Source organism: Puntigrus tetrazona, chromosome 13 (genome assembly GCF_018831695.1).
Source record: "Puntigrus tetrazona isolate hp1 chromosome 13, ASM1883169v1, whole genome shotgun sequence".
In the NCBI taxonomy this organism is placed as follows: Eukaryota; Metazoa; Chordata; class Actinopteri; order Cypriniformes; family Cyprinidae; genus Puntigrus; species Puntigrus tetrazona.
The window spans coordinates 2,980,026-2,998,650 of NC_056711.1; the positions used below are offsets into that span (position 1 = coordinate 2,980,026).

At 39.2% G+C, this 18,625-nt stretch overlaps 1 protein-coding gene across 1 annotated transcript; it reads left to right on the forward strand.

Annotated features, from left to right (window-relative positions):
• The first annotated feature begins 2,677 nt into the window (after positions 1-2,677).
• On the forward strand, positions 2,678-14,763 carry LOC122356072 (zinc finger protein 318-like). Its single transcript, XM_043254525.1, is given in 19 exon segments — positions 2,678-3,059; positions 4,013-4,074; positions 4,076-4,114; positions 4,472-4,619; positions 4,621-4,678; positions 4,681-4,757; positions 4,759-4,807; positions 4,810-4,847; positions 4,849-5,118; positions 5,908-7,078; positions 7,081-7,194; positions 7,640-7,737; positions 8,044-8,143; positions 8,223-8,515; positions 10,142-10,336; positions 10,443-10,530; positions 10,852-10,970; positions 11,084-11,300; positions 11,303-14,763. Coding segments are annotated over 19 exon segments (5,664 nt in total). The 5' UTR covers positions 2,678-2,885; the 3' UTR covers positions 13,657-14,763.
• Positions 14,764-18,625: the final 3,862 nt, after the last annotated feature.

The window sequence follows — 18,625 nt, forward strand, 5'->3', positions numbered from 1 at the left end:
CACGCAGTGTCTCTCTTCCCCTGCTTTGCTACACTTGTGTTCCTGTTCAAAAAAACTGGCTGACAACAAATATGGCATGACAAGAAATACATGCGCTATTTTACCAAATATTGGATACAATTTTTTTGTCAGCTTTTCTGAGATAAACCACTGAAAACATCATGTGCTAACAGAAACAAGTTGACAAAAAGAGCAATCATTTTTGTCTGGGAACATCAAAATAGGCGAAGGATTTTCAGCACGCCACAAAACAGGAAATGAGTAAACTAATAAAACAATCGTAAGAATTTCCATCTCCCATTTAGAGGAAAAGTTTGCAGTCAGCTTTTTTTTCTTTTGATGTTCTGACAGTAAAAATCTCACGTTGTAGTAATTGATTTTAGAGTCTATGTTTTCCTAACAACTTCTCTGGTACTGTTCAGTTTTGCTGTGATTTACATATTAATCTGTCTTGGCATGTCCCCCGGTCTGCTGTCTACCGTTTCTTCTTCTATGCTAATATAATCCGTTTGAAGTGGTTGTTTATGTAGGCCTGGAGAATACGATGGTCAAGAATCAGTAAGAGGGAGCACTCGCTGAAATTCTTCAGGTAAGTGTGTATTGTTGCTTGCTAAATGTCATTTGAACGTTTGATGCGATGATCTTGACAATAATAATTCAGTCATCTAGTTCACTCAGAAATAACATCACGTTTTAAACTGCAGGTACATTTTTGGTTCTTTGTAAACCAATAACAGTTCAACTGTATGGTGTGTCCATGATATTGGAAAAAGTGAATATACATTTACTTATTCATTCATTGCCATACTTGTACCATTGATTTATTTCTTACTACAATTGTGATTTTTCAGCTCTAAAAACATGGAAAGTGACGCAAATGTCTGGAGTGTGACAAGTCATGGAAACTAATTAGTCAAAACGTGTGGCAACACTGAATACATTTGGATATTTAATTCCTTCATGTTTAAATAATGATGTCATTGTAGAAGTGAATAAGTAAAAGAGAGGTGGAAAATGATAGCATCAGGACAGAACTACTTGCTGATGTGTTGACTCACAAACTAGCACGTGCTTCAGGAAAGTCTGATTGAGGAACACGGGTCCTACACTTTTCATGTGCGCCTCAGATGTTGGTTAGTTGAAAAGCAGGACGTGTCTGCAGAGGTTCTCATTCTTTTAAAGCATTAGAGACTGCAAATGAATTTCAGGATCAGACGAGGTAAGGACCAGCAAGACCTTCACTTCTACTCAAACCTGGATTCATCAGATGTGTTTGAGAGTGGGGATGAATTACATCTGTTCCAGCATGACGGCAAAATGTATTGTTTCCCCCCCATTTAGAGAAGCATTTGCTTTTATTGGAAAATGTGAAGGTATTTAAAAAAATAAATAAATGCATTCCCAATGTACCTTGTCTTTTTTTCTTATTCAGTGTTTTAAATGTGCTTTCAACACAATAACTGCTCTATTTTTTGCCATTTCAGCTGAATTTCAACATTAGTGAGGTTTTGTAAGTGGAAAAACTGTTTTGTAGTTAATTGATGATTTAGTTTTTCTGGGAAAATGGTGACCTACAGATGATACTACTTTTGATTTCAATGTGGGTTTTTTTGGTTTGTTTTTTTTATAAAAGGAACAGCACATAAGGACCCAAAACATGTTATTGTTATAATTAAACACTTGTCATTAGAGGTTATTATATTCAGTATTTTTGTGGATTTTGTATTTCACTCTTCATCTTAAAACCAATAAGCGAATTAATTGAACTCACTTGATTTCCATTCTATATTACGACAAATAGGCAATTAAGAGAAAATTATACCTTCATTATTTTTATTAGGATTCAACATTTATAGAGAATTACATCCAAAGTCATTTTATAATTCATTAAAATTGGCAAAAAGTCTAAAAATTAAATGGGCTGCCCAAGAAACTTATCACTACAAACCAGTTTAGTTGCTTAAAATTTGTATGGAAACCATTTACATTTTTCAAAGAATCTAAGTCTCGTAACTGATAAATCCATGCTTAAAAATTACATTTTTATTCAACAAATAAATGCATAATGTAAACAACAGAATCTTACTGACCACAAACCTTTGAGTTATAGGCTACATGAACCTGAACTGTTAGTATTTATTTTACTCCCACTCTAAATAATATAAATATTAGAGGTGCCTTATTTAAAAACATGCTTTTCCCTTACAGTGAATAGTCTTAACAACGTAGGAAGGTCAATGAAGAGAAGATCAATCTTTTATTTTCCTGCTGGAGAGACCGTTGTAGGGTCAAGGTCATATAAACGTTCACAAGATTTTTGAAATTTTACATTTATTTTGCAGACAATATTACATTTCTTTAATATTACAAAAAATGAGAAACAAATTTAACATGTGTTTTTTAAAATATGAAAATTGTCGATACAACAGATTAGGGTTTTCATTGCATTTCTTTTTAAAAAAGAAAATCATTACCATTACAGTGGAATATTCTCTGCGTCTAATTAGGATTTTAAATTTGTCAAGAAACTCTTGAGTATGATGATAAGCCTCCATCCCTATTCATCAACTGACTGACCAAAAAAACTATTTTTAAACCGTACGCTTTCGCTTTCTCGCTGTATTTAGGAGAGTAGGTAAACAAAACGATGCTACTTCGCTGCGTTCAATTGGCTGTTCCCGGCATGACGTCATGTCCGGTGAGTGAGGGGCCAATGGCGGCACAGGAAGTGAGCGCAGACACAGTCGTTTGAGTGTGATGAATACGCTCTCATTCATATTGAATTTTTTGAAATTGCGTTTATCTGTTGAGGGTGATAATCGCCACCCCGCGCCCGGGATAACAAGGACTTGACACCGACGCGGAAACAGCGGCTACGCGTCGTTATGTACCGCGGTTCTAGGCCGCACAGAGGCGGCTATCATCCCCCTCCGTCGCGTGGTTTCGGTTCCCGTCCTGGACCAGGCCACCCCCCGGATCCGTACCGCCGGCCCTCCCCGCGGAGGAGGTACTCACCGGCCGATGAATACCGAGGAGGGAGACCTCCGCGAGCCTATGGGGTATGAAGTAAACAAAACACTTGGCCAGCATGGTACACACCAATTAAAAGTGGAAGTGAATTTTCTATATTGCGGGAATACACTGTTATTCTATGAATTATTACGTTAATACCGCTCTTAAAGTGTTGTCTTCTCATTCCGTTACCTTACACGCTTGTTGCAGTGTTATGTACTGTAATAAAAATATCCTTTGTGCTATGGGTTTATAGACATTATAGTATAAAGCCTTTGCGTGCCTTTATGGTATTAAACCATGGTAAAAATGTGCATGCATGCATGCATTGCTGATTGCCAGCAGCCAGTGCTTGCTACTTATTTCATAATTAGTTTTAATTAAATGTTCGCTACTAGCTGGAAGTTTTTAAAAACAAGAAGCAAAAGCAGTGTCATATTGCGACGTGTTTACTAATTAAACATACTTGCTTCTTATTTGAATGTATTTAAAAATGTAATTTATTACTATGATTTCTAAGCTGAATTTTAGCATCATCACTCCAGTCACACGACCTTTCAGAAATCATTTTAATATTCTGATTGCTTCTGATTTGTTTTTATTATAGTGTTGAACAGCTGAGGGCTTTTTAGGTTTCTTTGATGAATAGAAAGTCCAGAAGAACGGCTTTTATGTGAAATAGAAAAGAAATCGCATCGCTTTTGTTCAATTTAATGCATCCTTGCCTTGTATGTAAAAGTATTAATTTGTTTAATGTAATTATTTAATGTTACAAATGTTTATTTCGGATAAATGCTGATCTTCGGATCATCAACGAATCATTAAAATATACTCAACTTTTTTTAAACATCGATGATGATAATTTTTTTTTTTCGTGTGACACAAGTAGTGATGCAAAATATTTTGTTTTGTCACTTCAGGAGTAAATAACGTTTTTCTTTTTTTTTTAGTTTGTATTATTTCATGTATGAGTTAATTATGTACCCATGTTTCTTAACAGAGATACAGCCCATCACCTCCTCGTGGTGGTCTCCCTGTAGATCACAGTCTGGTTATAACTGTGGAGCAGGCTGACCCATCCAAGCGAAGCGCCCTATGTCCGGTGAGAGATATACAGCCTGGCGTAACAGCAATACGCTGTGGGACAATGTTAAACGTGAAACGGGTTTAATGTTCACTCGTCAATGCTGAAATGAAAACAATATGTCCTCAAACAGTGTTAAGATATCAGATATGTTTGCTGTCTTCTAAATGGCTGGAATTTTTTTGTAGGTAAATAATTACAGTTTATGTCCATCATGTGTTTTTCTGGCCAAAATCAGCCTGTGTAAAACACCTTAGGGATTTTAATACCACAGCACTTGACGCTATTAACTTGAGCCCATAGATTCACTAGATGTGCAATTGCTTGTCCTTGTCCTTCAGTTGTGGTTTATGATCTAATGGTTTCTGTTGACAGAGATTATGCCGCGGGAGTCACATCATAAGCCCTATTACTCTCAAGGAAGTCGAGCTATGATGGACACAGCGATCGAGGTTCGAGGAGGCGCAGTGTTAGCCGCGGGAGGAGCAGGCGGCGGAGCCGCAGTCCTGGCTACGGGCGCAGCAAAGTCGCCAGCGCAGCCGCATGGCAGGAGTCGGAGCTACAGTCGCGGCAGGAGTCCCGAGCAGCGAAGAGCCGAGCGCGCAGCAAGAGCAGAACCCGTGGGAGGAGCTACAGCAGAAGTCGAAGCAGAAGCGGAAGCGCAGTCGCGCAGACAGAGCAGGGCCAGGAGCAGGGCGCGGAGCAAGAGCCGGCGCGGAGCCGCAGCCGCGAAAGGAGCCGCAGCAGGGGAGGAGCAGAGGCGGAGTCGTGCTAGGAGCTGGGCCGGAGCCAGGCGCCAGTCGGGCGGAAGCAGTAGCAGCAGCGGCTCCAGTAGAAGTCGCCACAGCAGCGTCAACAGGAGAGTCAAATCAGGCGACTTTAGGGTGAGAGAGGAGGACTTTTCTGAGCTGGAGAAGGCCAGGCGACGGAAAGAAATCCAGGACATGCTTGTGCAGCCTGCGAAGTCAATTTTGAAGAAAAGAATGGATTCTTCCGAGACCGATTCTCCTATGCTAGTACAGGTAACCGCCTCTCGTTGTGGCTCGGGAGATTGTGACACTGAAAAGGCTGGTCAAAAGCTGTTAACGTTTATTCTTTACTTCATGTATGACATTTTTAAAGAAATAGTTCATCCAAAAATGCAATTGACCTCATAATTTACTCAACTCCAAAGCCACCCTATGACTTTCTTCTTTCGGACTAATTAACTAATTAAAAGTAAAAAAAAAAATATTATAAAAATATATGCGATACGCTGTGTTTTCCAACAGATTAAAAGTGCAGTACGTAATATTTTCATACTGAAATGGGCACTGCAATTCCGGCCCAGGATCTACCCAAAATGCACATTTCAGAGTAGAATTAATGACTGTGAAAACATAACCTGTTTCCTAAATATCTACAAACAAACTTTAATGTACATACATTTTTGATGTTGTCTTTGACTATCAAGTTGGCAATAGTTACATTCAAATGCTTGTTTTGGACCTAAAGGATTGAATGATTCATGGTAATGTGCATCATATCAAGTGTGCTCTGTGTTTAGATTTGTGTTCTGATACTTTCTGCAACATAAGTTCACACATATGAGATTTCACATACTTGTGTAGAGTACGGTCTTCGTCTTTAATCGGCCTACAGAGCTAAAGGACAGCCAGCAATTTCATTTTATTGACTTTCTTTCATATCAGTGTAACACCTTTTGAAAGTCTAGCGTCACCACTGATAGCTGATACTTAATTTACCTTTATTTTTAGAGAGTAAAGAATGATGCTATTGTCCCTAAATCATATATAACCAATGTATTTCAGAATAGTGACTCCCCTCGAGGAAATCCAGATGGTGGTCTTTCACATGAGGCTGAACAGCTTCTCTCCGCACTTTCCAAAACCATGGAGCCAGACTTGTTAGCATCCATGCTGGGTAAAAGCTCTGATAGTGGTGTTCTTGAAGAGCTGATTGGTAAAATCCAACCAGCCAGAGGGGGCGGAGGTGACCTGCTCCTCCCTCACGAGAAGGGAAGACAGGAGAAATTAGACCTCACACAATTCCTAGGAATGATATCTGAGGTCACCCAACCACAGAATGTAAAAAAGAGTCATCCAGATATTGAAGATGAGGAGAAGTTCCTCTATGGGGATGAAGAAGAAGAGGGCAGTGAGGTGGCGCCAGCAAATTCGAACTTTCCAGGTACAAGTTACCCTCAGTCTTGTGAAATGCAAATAAGAGAACCTTACACATTTGGCCATACAGTAGACAATGTGATGAGCCATTCACATAGAGACAGTAGGCAGACAGACAGGCATCATTCCTCCTCCACACCTGAGGTACACGCCAAGGAAGGACCTAATAACTTCCCACCTGGAGTTGGGCCACAGGACGTCAAGGTGAGGAAAGAGGTGGAGGAATATGAGAAGATACAAGATTTGCTGAAAACAATTGGCTTGGACCTGGGTGTGGCTGAGATAAGCAAGATGGCTGCCAGGACGCAGGCGCGCCTGCACGGAAACACCCTTGTGAAGACACCAACTCGTCGGCATTCGGATAGAAAGCACCGGAGCCGTAGCAGGAGTTACAGCAGCAGCAGCAGCAGGAGCTCCAGTTGCAGTCGGAGTAGCAGCCGAAGCAGAAGCAGAAGTCCTCAAAGCCGAAGTGGCAGTTTGGATCACGCTTCAAGTCGCAGCAAGAAAAAGCCAGCTTCCCCAGAAAAAAGATCTCCACTCTCACATAGTCAGAACAAGAAAGATGCTCAACCTAGCATTTCTCAAGCAGAAAGCAGCTGGCCTACCACACCCAATGTGGGTCCTGGGTCTCAGATGTATCCCTCCCAAACCAGCCACCCGACACATCCCATGTCCCCATACCCTGGGCCGCCTCCACGTGGGGTAATGCCACCTGACTACCCACCGAGAGGTTACGATCCGTATGGCAATTATGTTCCATATATGCCTCCGGGATGGCCGATGTACCCACCTCCAAGTATGCGGTACCTCCTCCCAGTCCAATGGATCCCTACAGCCACCCTAACATTGAGCGACCCTTTCTTAAAATCATCAAAACTGTGCGAGCGAGAGTAAAGGTGATGATCATAAAGGTTAGTGACCTTTACAATACATTATTCATAAAGAGAAATAACTAAAAGTTACATTTTAGCATTATGTATTATAACTTTACGTTAGTGCAGTTGATTAAAGGAAAAACATTCTTCACAAAGGTCTGTCCAAAGTGACCATGTCTGTAAAGCTCCTTAAAGGACCACAAAAGATTGTGAATGCACTATTAAGCTGTCTGTATAACTTGCTATATGCTATGGGCCCAGTTTACTAAACAAGGACTTCAAGAAAAGAACCAATAGGAGTGTAAAGTTCTGCGGGTGAGATTGCACAAATTAAAGAACACAGATGTAATCAGATTATTTCCATAATAGACGGATGTTATCATGGTTTCAGAATGACAAGACCTTGAGTAAATAATTAGATATTTTTGGGTGATTTAGACTTCACTCATCACAGTTTACCAACCTGATTTGCTTTGTCTTTTCAGCAACCCCTAAATCAGATCCTTTGGCCTCTAAAGCGATCACTAGTGGCATTCAGAGGAAAGAAATGGAAGAGAAGAATACTGCTAGCCAAAAACAAAAGGTAAGTGCAAGATATTTGATGAGATTATTGAATATGCAAACATCTCAAAATCGTTGTTTCATCTACAAAGCAAAAGTTTTATCCGTGGAGTGGAGAACCAAAAACTGTGGTTACGTTTGATTTTCCTCCGTTTGTATTCTTTAACAAACATCTTGAATATCTGTAGTCTTTACAATTTTTTTTTGTACATTTTGGGGGGAAACAAGGAAATGGAATCATAAGCACAGTTGTTGAATTCATCAGGATTCCCGTTCATTTGATTTTGCTCATAACGAAATTTAAGTCCCAAATAAAATTCTGTCTCAGGTCATGGAAGAGCTTGAAAAGCTAAGAAAGGAGAAAGACGTGCGACACAAAAGGAAAGAAAATCTCTTAAAGGATGTGGAGACATTGAGAAAGCAGCAAGGTATTTCCCTCTTAGTGTAAAATGGATATAAATATGTAAGGGCTCACTGTATTATGCAGTGTTTGATTTGTTCATTTAGGGGAGCTTCTTCGAAAGAAGCGAAGGGAGAAGGATGGGCACAAGGACCCTGTACTCATCGAACTCAGTCAGCTCCAAGAAAATGCAATGGCCCAAATCTCTAAATTGCGTGCTGAACAGAGAGAGGCAGATCAAAAATATGAAGAGCTGGTCAAAGTAGCTCTTATTCTCGGTATAGACCACAAAGACTCGAAGATCTCTGGGGACCATGCGCAGCAGCCCCTTCAGAGTAAGAAGGAGTCAGCCAGAAGCCCAGAGAAATCAGGGGCCAAAACCAGCACCTCATACAATAAGGTAGAGTTGCTAATTCTGTTACAGGAAAGGTACTTGTGCTTGATTGGCTTTTTCAGTTTAGAATTAGACTGCAACTTTTTAAGTGGCATTTTAAATCTTGACAGTGATTCCACAAAATATTTATTTAAAAAACTAGTAATGCATTCAGGGTTTTTAATTAGTAAAAATATACCCTAATTTCTATATTTCTAATGGAAAGAAAACACTAAAAATTTGTATTTAAAATAATCTTCACTCACATGAAATGAAGACTCCAGTCATATCAGTATAATAATCACTGTTTTATTTTGCATAGAGGGTCATCTCAAATGTATTGGGTAACATTATTCGTTACTATTTTTGCAGATGCTTTTTAGTGCATTGGTTTTGAAACTAAAACAAGTACCACCTTTGATTAAATCAGGGCATCAAGTAACTGTGAGCAACATAATGCCACATTTTGATTTATTAAGATCAGTATTCCTGTAGTTCGGTTTAATCGTGCTGCATGGCTTTGCAGATCTGTGGAAGGACCCTGAGGAGTAACATCTAAAAACACACTTACACTGCAGTTGTAACTTTCAGAGAGGATTAGAATATGCTTGCCTTTGGCTCTGGCACCTAAATGCTTCCTTTGAGATTAAACAGAATAATTAATCAGCTTTTGTGGCTTTTTTAGCACAGAATAAAATCTGCACAGACCAGAAAGCAGCATTTTTAGTATAATGCATTTTTAAGTCACTTGAGACACTTTAAAAAAGGTTTGAAAAACACTGTTTTAGTTCAAAGTGACTTATAGTTGAAAAAAATGTATATTGGGACAATAAATTAACGATTTGTTTCCACAATATATTTATTGGTTGTCCCGATTTACTAATTTGTTTCCATGTTATAGTACATTGTGGCTATGATTTATTAAACCGGAAGTTTGTGCTTCTGATACAGGACATCAATAACTTCTGTAATGTATAAACACATTATTTTAGGGATTGTTTTTCTATAACATAGCTTTTGTGTAATCATAATAGTATTCTGATTAATAGCATAGCATTATTTAATAAGTATGTGTTTTTATTTTTGCATATAACAAGGCGTATACTTAAAAGTCTCTAAATTATCTTTTATTGGCATTGATTTTAAGGGAATCTCTTTTTTTTCTCTATATATTTATCTATCTATGTACCTATCTATCTAATTATATATTTAATTTATTTGTCTTTTATTAAAAAAAATAATAGAAAGATTGACTGCAAACATGTTTTGATATCTTGAAATGTCTGAATGAATGAGATTTAATTGCTTTTGCGTTTGGTCGATTTTAAGGAAATCTTTATCGTTTTATGGTACAAAAAGCCATTTCAGATCTCATTTTGAAATGGCTTTTTAAAACTCATTAGTTTTATAGTAGTCAAATAATTCAAGTATTAAACCCATGGGTAACTTCTCCCCGACTGGAAAACAGATGTCCTGTTTTGCAAAGGTAAGTCTCCTATGACAAACTTTAATGATTGGCAATAGGATTGTTATATTTGTTTTTTTGAAAACCTTTTTTTCATTCATTTAAAAATAGATAGCTCTAGAGTATTAGATTTAGCATGCATAGTCACTTTTACTTATGTATTTTTTGTACTGCCTAAATTGATCTAGGTAGCCTCCTCAAAATCAAGAGCGTCTCCTGAAAAACCCAAGTCATTTCTTCCGTCGAGCTGTCATTCCCTGGACACTGCTGCCGAGCAGTTCGAGTACTATGATGCAGGAAACCACTGGTGTAAAAACTGCAATGTTACAAGTGGTTCAATGTTTGATTATTTCATGCATTTGCACAGCAAAACCCATAGGAAGGTATGCGTGCTCATATATGAAATTAGTTTTTTTGTTGTTGTTATGGAAGTTTATTACTGCCAGTCACATCTCTGCTTCGATCATCAATTGTTTTGCTATCATATAGACTCTAGATCCTTATGACAGACCTTGGGCAAAATCAGAGAGTGAAAAGAAACCCCCTGTTGGAAAGAGGACTTCTAAGCCAGCCAAAGGTAACAAAATATTTATGAAATGTTTTTTGCTATTCAGAAAACACATTAATTTTGTTTAAGCTAAAGCAATTTGTTGTACCAGATGCACCGTTAAGGATTTGTAATAGATAAATGCAATCTGTGGGTCAAATAATCAGAATCATTCAGTTTCTTTGTGATTCTCTTGCCTACTTGGTGCCATGTTATTTGTAGTGTCCTAAAATGTGGTTTTCTTGCAGTGTGCCTCCTTTTTGGAGCAGATCAAGGGTAAATTACCAGCTATCAAAACATTAAACCCTACTGGTAAATGTATTTAATTTTGTGCTGTATACTTTTCTTTAGGCTCTGAGTTCTTGATCCCTGTAAGGGGATTCTTCTGCCAGTTATGTGAAGAGTTTTTTGGTGATCCCATTTGTGCTGAGGCTCATGTCACCTGCCATATTCACAATGAGAAATACAAGGTAAATATCACCCATGATATTCATTATAAATTTAAGTAAGCTTAGGACACGACTGCAAGTGAATTTTTTTTTTTGACCATATGTAATTTTCTCATATGCATTGATTTCAACAGGCAAAAATTTATGAAAATCCCCTCTATGAACAAAGGAGGAACTTGGACCGTCAGGCTGGCTTGGAGAGCCAAAAGAGTTCAGAGCACAAACGAAAACGTGAAGATGACGAACAGGATGATGTGAAGAAATCCAAACACAGTAAAGGAAAAATATCAAGCAATGAAGTGGACACAAAACCACAGTACAACAAGGAAGAGGAGAATAAGAATATCAAAGAGGAGACAATAAACCTAAGGAGAAATACAAGAAAGAGGATATAGATAAACAGAAATACAAGAAGGAGGATGATGAAAGAGGCAAAATAAAAGAGGATGAGAGAAGGTACAAAAAAGATGATGATGAGCGAAACCGCTTCAGAAAAGAAGAGGAATACACGTATAGATACAGGAAGGAGGAAGGGGAGAGATCCAGGTATGAAGAGGACAGATTTAGAAACCGAGATGATGATGATGAACACTATCGATATAGAGAAGAGGACGACAGATACAGATTTAGAAAAGATGATGACAGAGGCCGATATAGTAGAGAAGAGGAGAAGTCAAAGTACAGCAGAGAAGATGATAAGAAGTACAAATACACTCGGGAGTTTGAAGAGAAGAAGTCAAAATACAAGGATGAGGACTGGGGCAAGTGGTCGAAATCCAAGTGGGACGAGGACAAAGATGGTAATGAAAAGTATGAAAAAAAGGAAGATAAAGTTCAGCACCAGAAGAGCAAGGCTAGTTATTCCAAAGATGACAAGGAGAGCACAGGAAAATTCAGTGGTAAAGATGGCAAATCAGAATCAGAGAAACCCAGCGAGCCTCCTAAAATATTATGTGGCCCAAGTCCTGCCTTGCTTGCTAAACTTCGCAAGAAGAACGAGGAAGCTGCTGGTCGGCCTGGCTTTGGAAAATTTGGTCTGAAAAAGCCACAGAAGACAGCACTGGAGAAAGAGGCAGAGAGGATGGCGGCACAGTTCTTAAAGGAAGAGGAAGACAGTGTTCCTTCTGAAATGGCAGAAAACAAGGGTGCTGAACTTGATCCTTTTTCCAAGTCTATAGCTGCTGCAAAATCAATTGCTATCAAACTGACAGGAAAGGCTTTGCTGCCCCCTTCAGGTGAATGGCTAGCATTCAATGAAAATAAAACTAATCCTACTTTACCTCCTCCCACATCTCCCATGGTTATTAGGAAGTCTTACACAGGTGTGCAAAATAAACCAACACCATCTGCTGATAAATCTTCTGCACCCGTAACAGGAGCTCAGAAGGGCCCAACATTGTCAGCAGACCTCATCTCTAAGGCATTTAGTGGAGAAGAGGTGCAATTAAAACAAACAAAGGACACCCCTGCAAACCCTGTAGATATCTTCAGCATACCCGTACCTGTTCAGTCTCCCACTGCAGCACCAAAAATGGCAAATTTAAGCCAGATGGAACCTGTTACTCCCAGTCAATGTGTTATTACTCTTGAGTCTGATGTGGCTGCTCCAGGAGTGCCTGAGGAGGAGCAGAAGCTCACCGTAATCCTTCGTCCTCCTCCTCAACTTTCTTCAAAAGCCAGAGACCCGCCCCCAAGAATGGTAAAGCCAAAGACAACTCTTGCAGCAGGAAAAGCAAAAGATTTGTTTGACATTTTCTACAGTAGCAGTGCTGCAGTAAAAACCTCAGTTTGCAGCAGTGTTGGTGACAAACAAAACTTCGGATTTGCTCCTCAAGACAGTGGCTCAACCTGCAGAGAGTCCAACAATAAAGTCAAAAATGCTAGTGATGTTTGCAAGAGCGGAGAACCTCTCAAGGTCAATGACTCGAAAGTTCCCCTGAGAGATGAACGTCTCAAGAACGAGGAGTCAGGAGTTAACTTGAGAGAAGAACCTCTTAAGAATGAGAACACAGATCTTGCCCAGAGAGAAGAACCCCTCAAAAATGAGGACTCAAATCTTACACTGAGAGAAGTATCCCCCAATAATAAATACTCAGAAGTTACCCAGACAGAAGAACCCTCCAAGAATGAGGGTTTAAATATTTCCCGGAGAGAAGAATCTCACAAGAACATAGACGCAGAAGTTGCCCAGATTGCAGAACCCACTGAGAATGAGGACTTGAGTCTTGCCCAGAGAGAGCAATCTCTAGAAAACAAAGGCTCAGAAGTTGCCCAGACAGGTGAACCCCCCAGGAATGAGGGCTCAAATCTGGTCTGGAGAGAGGAATCTCCCAAGAGTGAAGACTCAGACGTTGGCCAGACAGAAGAATCCCCCAAAAATGAGTCGTCAAATGTTGCACAAAGAGAGGAATCTCCCAAGAACGAGGACTTTGAACAAGTCTTTGAGGATACCATCTTAAAACATGACCTTCCAGATGAAGATAATGCAAAAGAAGATTTTGTTGATCAACAAGTTCTTAAATCTATTGAAATCTCTGTGGGGGATATAACTGTGATGGAAGTAGATAGTCAGAACACAATGCAGACAAATAATGATGAGGAAAACCCTCTGGAATCTGAGGAACCCATGTCGTTCTCTCCCCTTCCCGGGTCTTTCACTGAGCAAATAAACTTGGATACATTTGAATTCAATTTTGAGACTTTGTAAAGGATCTACGAAGAGTAGGTTTAGGGATGTATATGATACCTCTGAATGTAAATAAGTGATTTATTTCTTTGTATAAGTATTCTTTGTATTTGCTTTATCCAGTTAGAATGTTTCATGTCTATTCTTAACCTTTTGGCAGGTAATGCCAGTGAAAACGTGGACTGAAAAGCATTCATTCTGAAGTGGATGCTGGGGAAGGAATCCCTCTAAGAAAATGAAAACTTTCATCAAGTAACGAACCCTTAGTATGTGTAAAAGTTTTGCTATCTTGTCAAAAGCACCTGGTGTTGAGCTACTTGTTTCCTTATTCTGTTTCCAGCAGAAACCATTCCTTTTTCCCCAAAGGTAATGTAAAAACATATAATGAATATGATGAGTATCAAACATTTAAGTCTGTAAAACCATTTGCTTTGTTCGTTCCATTTAAATAAATGAAGATATTTTAATGCAGGAGCCAGAAAGATCCAGGCTCAGAGAAGAGAAATGGTGTGGAGTTCATGCTTCAAGGACATATGCGTTCACAACTGTGGCCAGAAAATGTCAGGCTTGGCCTCCATAGTTTTTATTACACTGTACTCTGTATTGATGACTTTTCTTTCCAGTTTTTTTTTTTAAGGAACTAATGTAGTTCACATTGCTACCACGCTACTTTAGCATCTGCAGATAGTTGGTGTAATTGCACATGTTCTGTGCTAGCTCAAATAAATCACAGCAACCCTTTCTGTCTTTGCTTTTTACTCATATGCTTATTACCGCTGGTGTTAGACTTGTGCAGTTCTCTTTTTACGTTTTGCACACATTGGGCCTCGTTCATAAAACAGGAGCAGAATGCGTTTCTGTGTATATCGTCCATAAAACGTTTCTATTATGCCACACTGAGTGAAGCAGTTTGCCTCAAGCTTGGTTTTATGAACGTTATATATGTTATAAAGTTCATTACGTTGGTGTTTTATGAATGAGGCATACCGCACTGTATTTGCATGTGCATCAAATACGAATGTAAGTAACATTACTAGTATTTATTATAAGTATTAAACTAATATGTTGTACCTGCTTACAGTAAACTCTTGAAATGACATTAAACTTGTTTTATCTGTATTTGCATTATACACGTACAAGCAGTTTTTCATATGCATGAATCCTGATATAAACTAACCGTAAGACTAGTGTGTAGGAATTCCACTGTTAATGTGGTTGACTGGTTTATACTGTACTTTAATGATGGAAATGTTACAGCTGACAGCCGCATCCAGGGTAAGTGAAGGGTAAGTGTTTTTGACTTGACTGGTTTTGGTCATTTATTGTGAATTAACCAATTTAACTCGAGTACAATGGAAGAACTCATACTACGAGTAAGTTAGTAAAGTAGTAAAAAGCATACTCGACCCTAACGTGAAAATTATTACCTTAATTTACAATAACGAAATACTATTTTTACGTAGAATGCGAAATAACGTTTTGAAAAATGCTTCTCTCTTTTTTCATTGTGCAATTAAAGTCCATGGACTTCAAAAAATTGCAAAAGAATTTACGGTCACGCAGTTTTGGAAAGACGACGTAAATGATTACGTCTTCAGTGTGGTCGTGATGGCGCCACGTTTTATTCACTAGTGAATAAAATCGCACGTTAATGACAGGTAAATAAAAATAATGAAATTTATCTTTTCTGTACTTCAAATAAATGCTTATGAATGCAATCATGTTTCCGTTCTCTTTTTTCATCCAAATCAAAATGTGTTGAGAGGGAAAAGATGTACCAATAGATGGCAGTAGATGCTTCTGGGTGGACGTTTCTTTAACGTGAACTCATTGTAGAAAATATACAATATATTTTATACGTGTATTACGACTACTGTCTAAACACAAACAGATGAGATACATGTTTGATGAGACGTCTACGTAAAAAAAAGAAAATTATGATCACGTGTAACACTAAGTTCTAAGCTAAAGCGCAAAAAACACGCACAACAATGTAAGAAAATTGAAGTGGAACGTCCTTTATGCATCTAAGGGATTTTTAATGATTATCATAATGAATAATACCTTTAATACACTGAATGTAGTACAGTCTGTCTGATGAGCCTATTATTCTGAAGCTAGACCGCAGCTGTCCACAAATGCATCGATATTTACAAATAAAAGTATGTACAGTGTCCAAGCTCTTTTTTATACAATCAAAACCTCCTCTGGATGACTCTATTCTGACATGCTGACGGTCAATGTCACCAACACAAGCCTCCCTCCCACGATCAATTCCTCTTGTGACAATCTGCACCTCCGCAAGAGACAGATAAGCCGTCAACAACAGCTGTCGCAGTCAAGGACCCTTCCTCTGGTCGAAAAACAGCCAATAGAAAAGGACCCCGTTCAGCTGGTGAAGAGAAAACTCAAGATGTTCAAGAATTTTTCTCTAACAGAAAAGCGTTTTCTTTAGTACTCAGCGTGACGGCAATTTAAACGCATGACTCATATCCATACCAGAAAAAACCTTATTAAATAGCTATTTTACCGGTATTTGCTTTACAGATCAGTTTTCTATGAAGTAAGATTATGATCGGCCCGTTAATATATGAATGAGAGGCGTAGTAGTTGACAGATTGCAGCATAAGCTGGACACGCAAACATATTCTCCTGTCTCTGCATGAGTCCAATGTTTCAGTGGGGACAAGCTGTGCGAACGGGCTGTGGGCATCGTTATATAAACGCTCGATATATTAGTGAACCGGTTGCTCACGCTAATCTGCATGATACCACATTAGAACTAAAATCATTTAGCGTTCCCCAGAAAGCGATCAATGTCGTTGCCTGATTGAAAATCTGAATTTGCAATTGGGCTGCAACTGGCCATCACCACCCAATGGAGCCAGCCCCGCAGCACGACCTGCATGCAGACAGCCCGAGATAAAAGGTGATCAAAAATATGATTTATGACTCAGCTGTTCATTTTATTGGCTCTTTTGTGGTCGTGCAGAATAAATCAAATCTACCGAAAACGCTTTGAAAAACAGCAATGCCGGTAGCGAAAGGATGCTAGGACTGAAAATTCAAGAAGAGAATGCAAAGATGACGGTTTTAAAACATACTTCATACCGTGTTTGACAGCGGGGCTGCCTGAGTGGACTTAGCTGGCAGATACTTGCTTGCACTAAGTGTTGTAGCTGGGCTTTTTTTCTCATTCCTGGTTCACTCAGGGTACAAGAAGGCAAAAAATTCGATTTTCGGAGCCAGCACCGCGAGCGAAGGCGCTCATTATGCGTGGTAATCCTGCGCTTCCTGTTGATTCTGTGTTTGCAGCTGAGTACGGTTGCACACCTTGCCTCGGCAAAGCTGCCAGAGTGCATCACGCTGAGGATACCCTTGATATCTATCTCACCTCGATTCCAGACAAACCCCTCATTTGATTTCTGCTTTATTGAATAACCAAGATTGAAGTATGGCTCTTAAAAAGCTGTTTCTTTATTCTCTTACATAAAAGCATTACAAGTCCCCTCGAAATGAACCGGGACTGTAGAGTCTGCCTGTGCTTTCGTAAATCTAATGGCGGCAGCTTAATGGCCACTGCTGCCCTTTCTTTTACGTCTCCAGTCGGTGCTTAATTATTGCGGCGGAGGGTAAATTTCAAGGCAGCTGCATTGCTTTGAAATGTTTAATTTGCATTCGCGTTCAAATATTGCATGAGGCAGTTTACCCTACTGCGAGTACTGGGTAACACTTAACAACGAGGTTCATTAGTTCGCGATAGGTCGCCACGTTAGTTAACATGAACTAAAAATAGACAATACTTCTACAGTACTTAAAGTTCATTTCAATGTTTACTAATGCACATTAATAAAATCACAAGTTGTGTTAACATTGAATTAATACACCACTTGAACTAACAATAACAAAAGTGGAATTAAAATGTAATAAATGTATTTATTGTTTGGTCATGTTGAATTATTACATTAACTAAGTAATTAACAAATGACATCTTAGTAGCCAGCAACATCTGTCACTCGTTGTCTTTTATTTCAATGCAATATTTGGAAATGTTAAAATAGGTGACTAAATTTTTTTAACAAAAATAAATAGTTCTAATAAATATTTGTCTACACCGACAGCACACCTTACGATTTCCTGTTCGCAGCTAGCTATAATTGTTTTTAACTGCAGTTTACTACAACTTTTGCATTGTTCTATTGTTTTAATGATTGCTTTGGGGATCCAGTCAGACTTGTTTTTAGACCCCAGTAAGAAGCATTAGATGCGATAAAGGAAATGCATTACTACATTTTTGCTGTTGTCGTCTTAAACCAGTAGTGATTCTTGAATAATGAGAATTTGTATGCGTTCGTATCGACTTGTATCCTCAAGCGTGCGGGATTTGTACTGTATGTGGCGCTCTCCGTTAAACCCTGTTGGAGACGAAATATCTCGGCGTTCGTAAAGTGATACTGACGGCTGGAAGCGCGGGCGGAGAGTGTGACGTAACCCAGCGGTGAAGTTTATCGATTTGGTCTATTTTAAGTCAGGCTCAGTCATCCCAGCCCCTGTGACTGAGGCCAGCTTTACGATGCTATGGGCAAACTCCAACATGTGTTTCACAGCTCCCGTCTGCTCTCACACACACACACACACACCACACACACACACACACCATTTGTTTAACGATCAGTGTCACTTTTTCTTCATTAAAAACCTTTAATGCATTGAAGCTGGTTGGAAGCGTCTGCGCGCTTTGTCCTGTCGAACAGCTTCAGCCAAGGTGTTAATAATGCATTGCGGGTTTGGCATCGATTCTGTGTTGCTATAAACCAGGATCAGCTTTGTTTCTCAATCAATGCGCTAAAGCGGGTGCGCTCGTGATTAGTTTCGCCTCGATTACTAACTTCAGGGATCGTGAGATATTTATTTGTCGTTGGGCAAAATTGTCGGACTGCTTGGTGCGACGTTCTCGCTGACGGCCGATTAATCGCCTCTGCGATTAAAC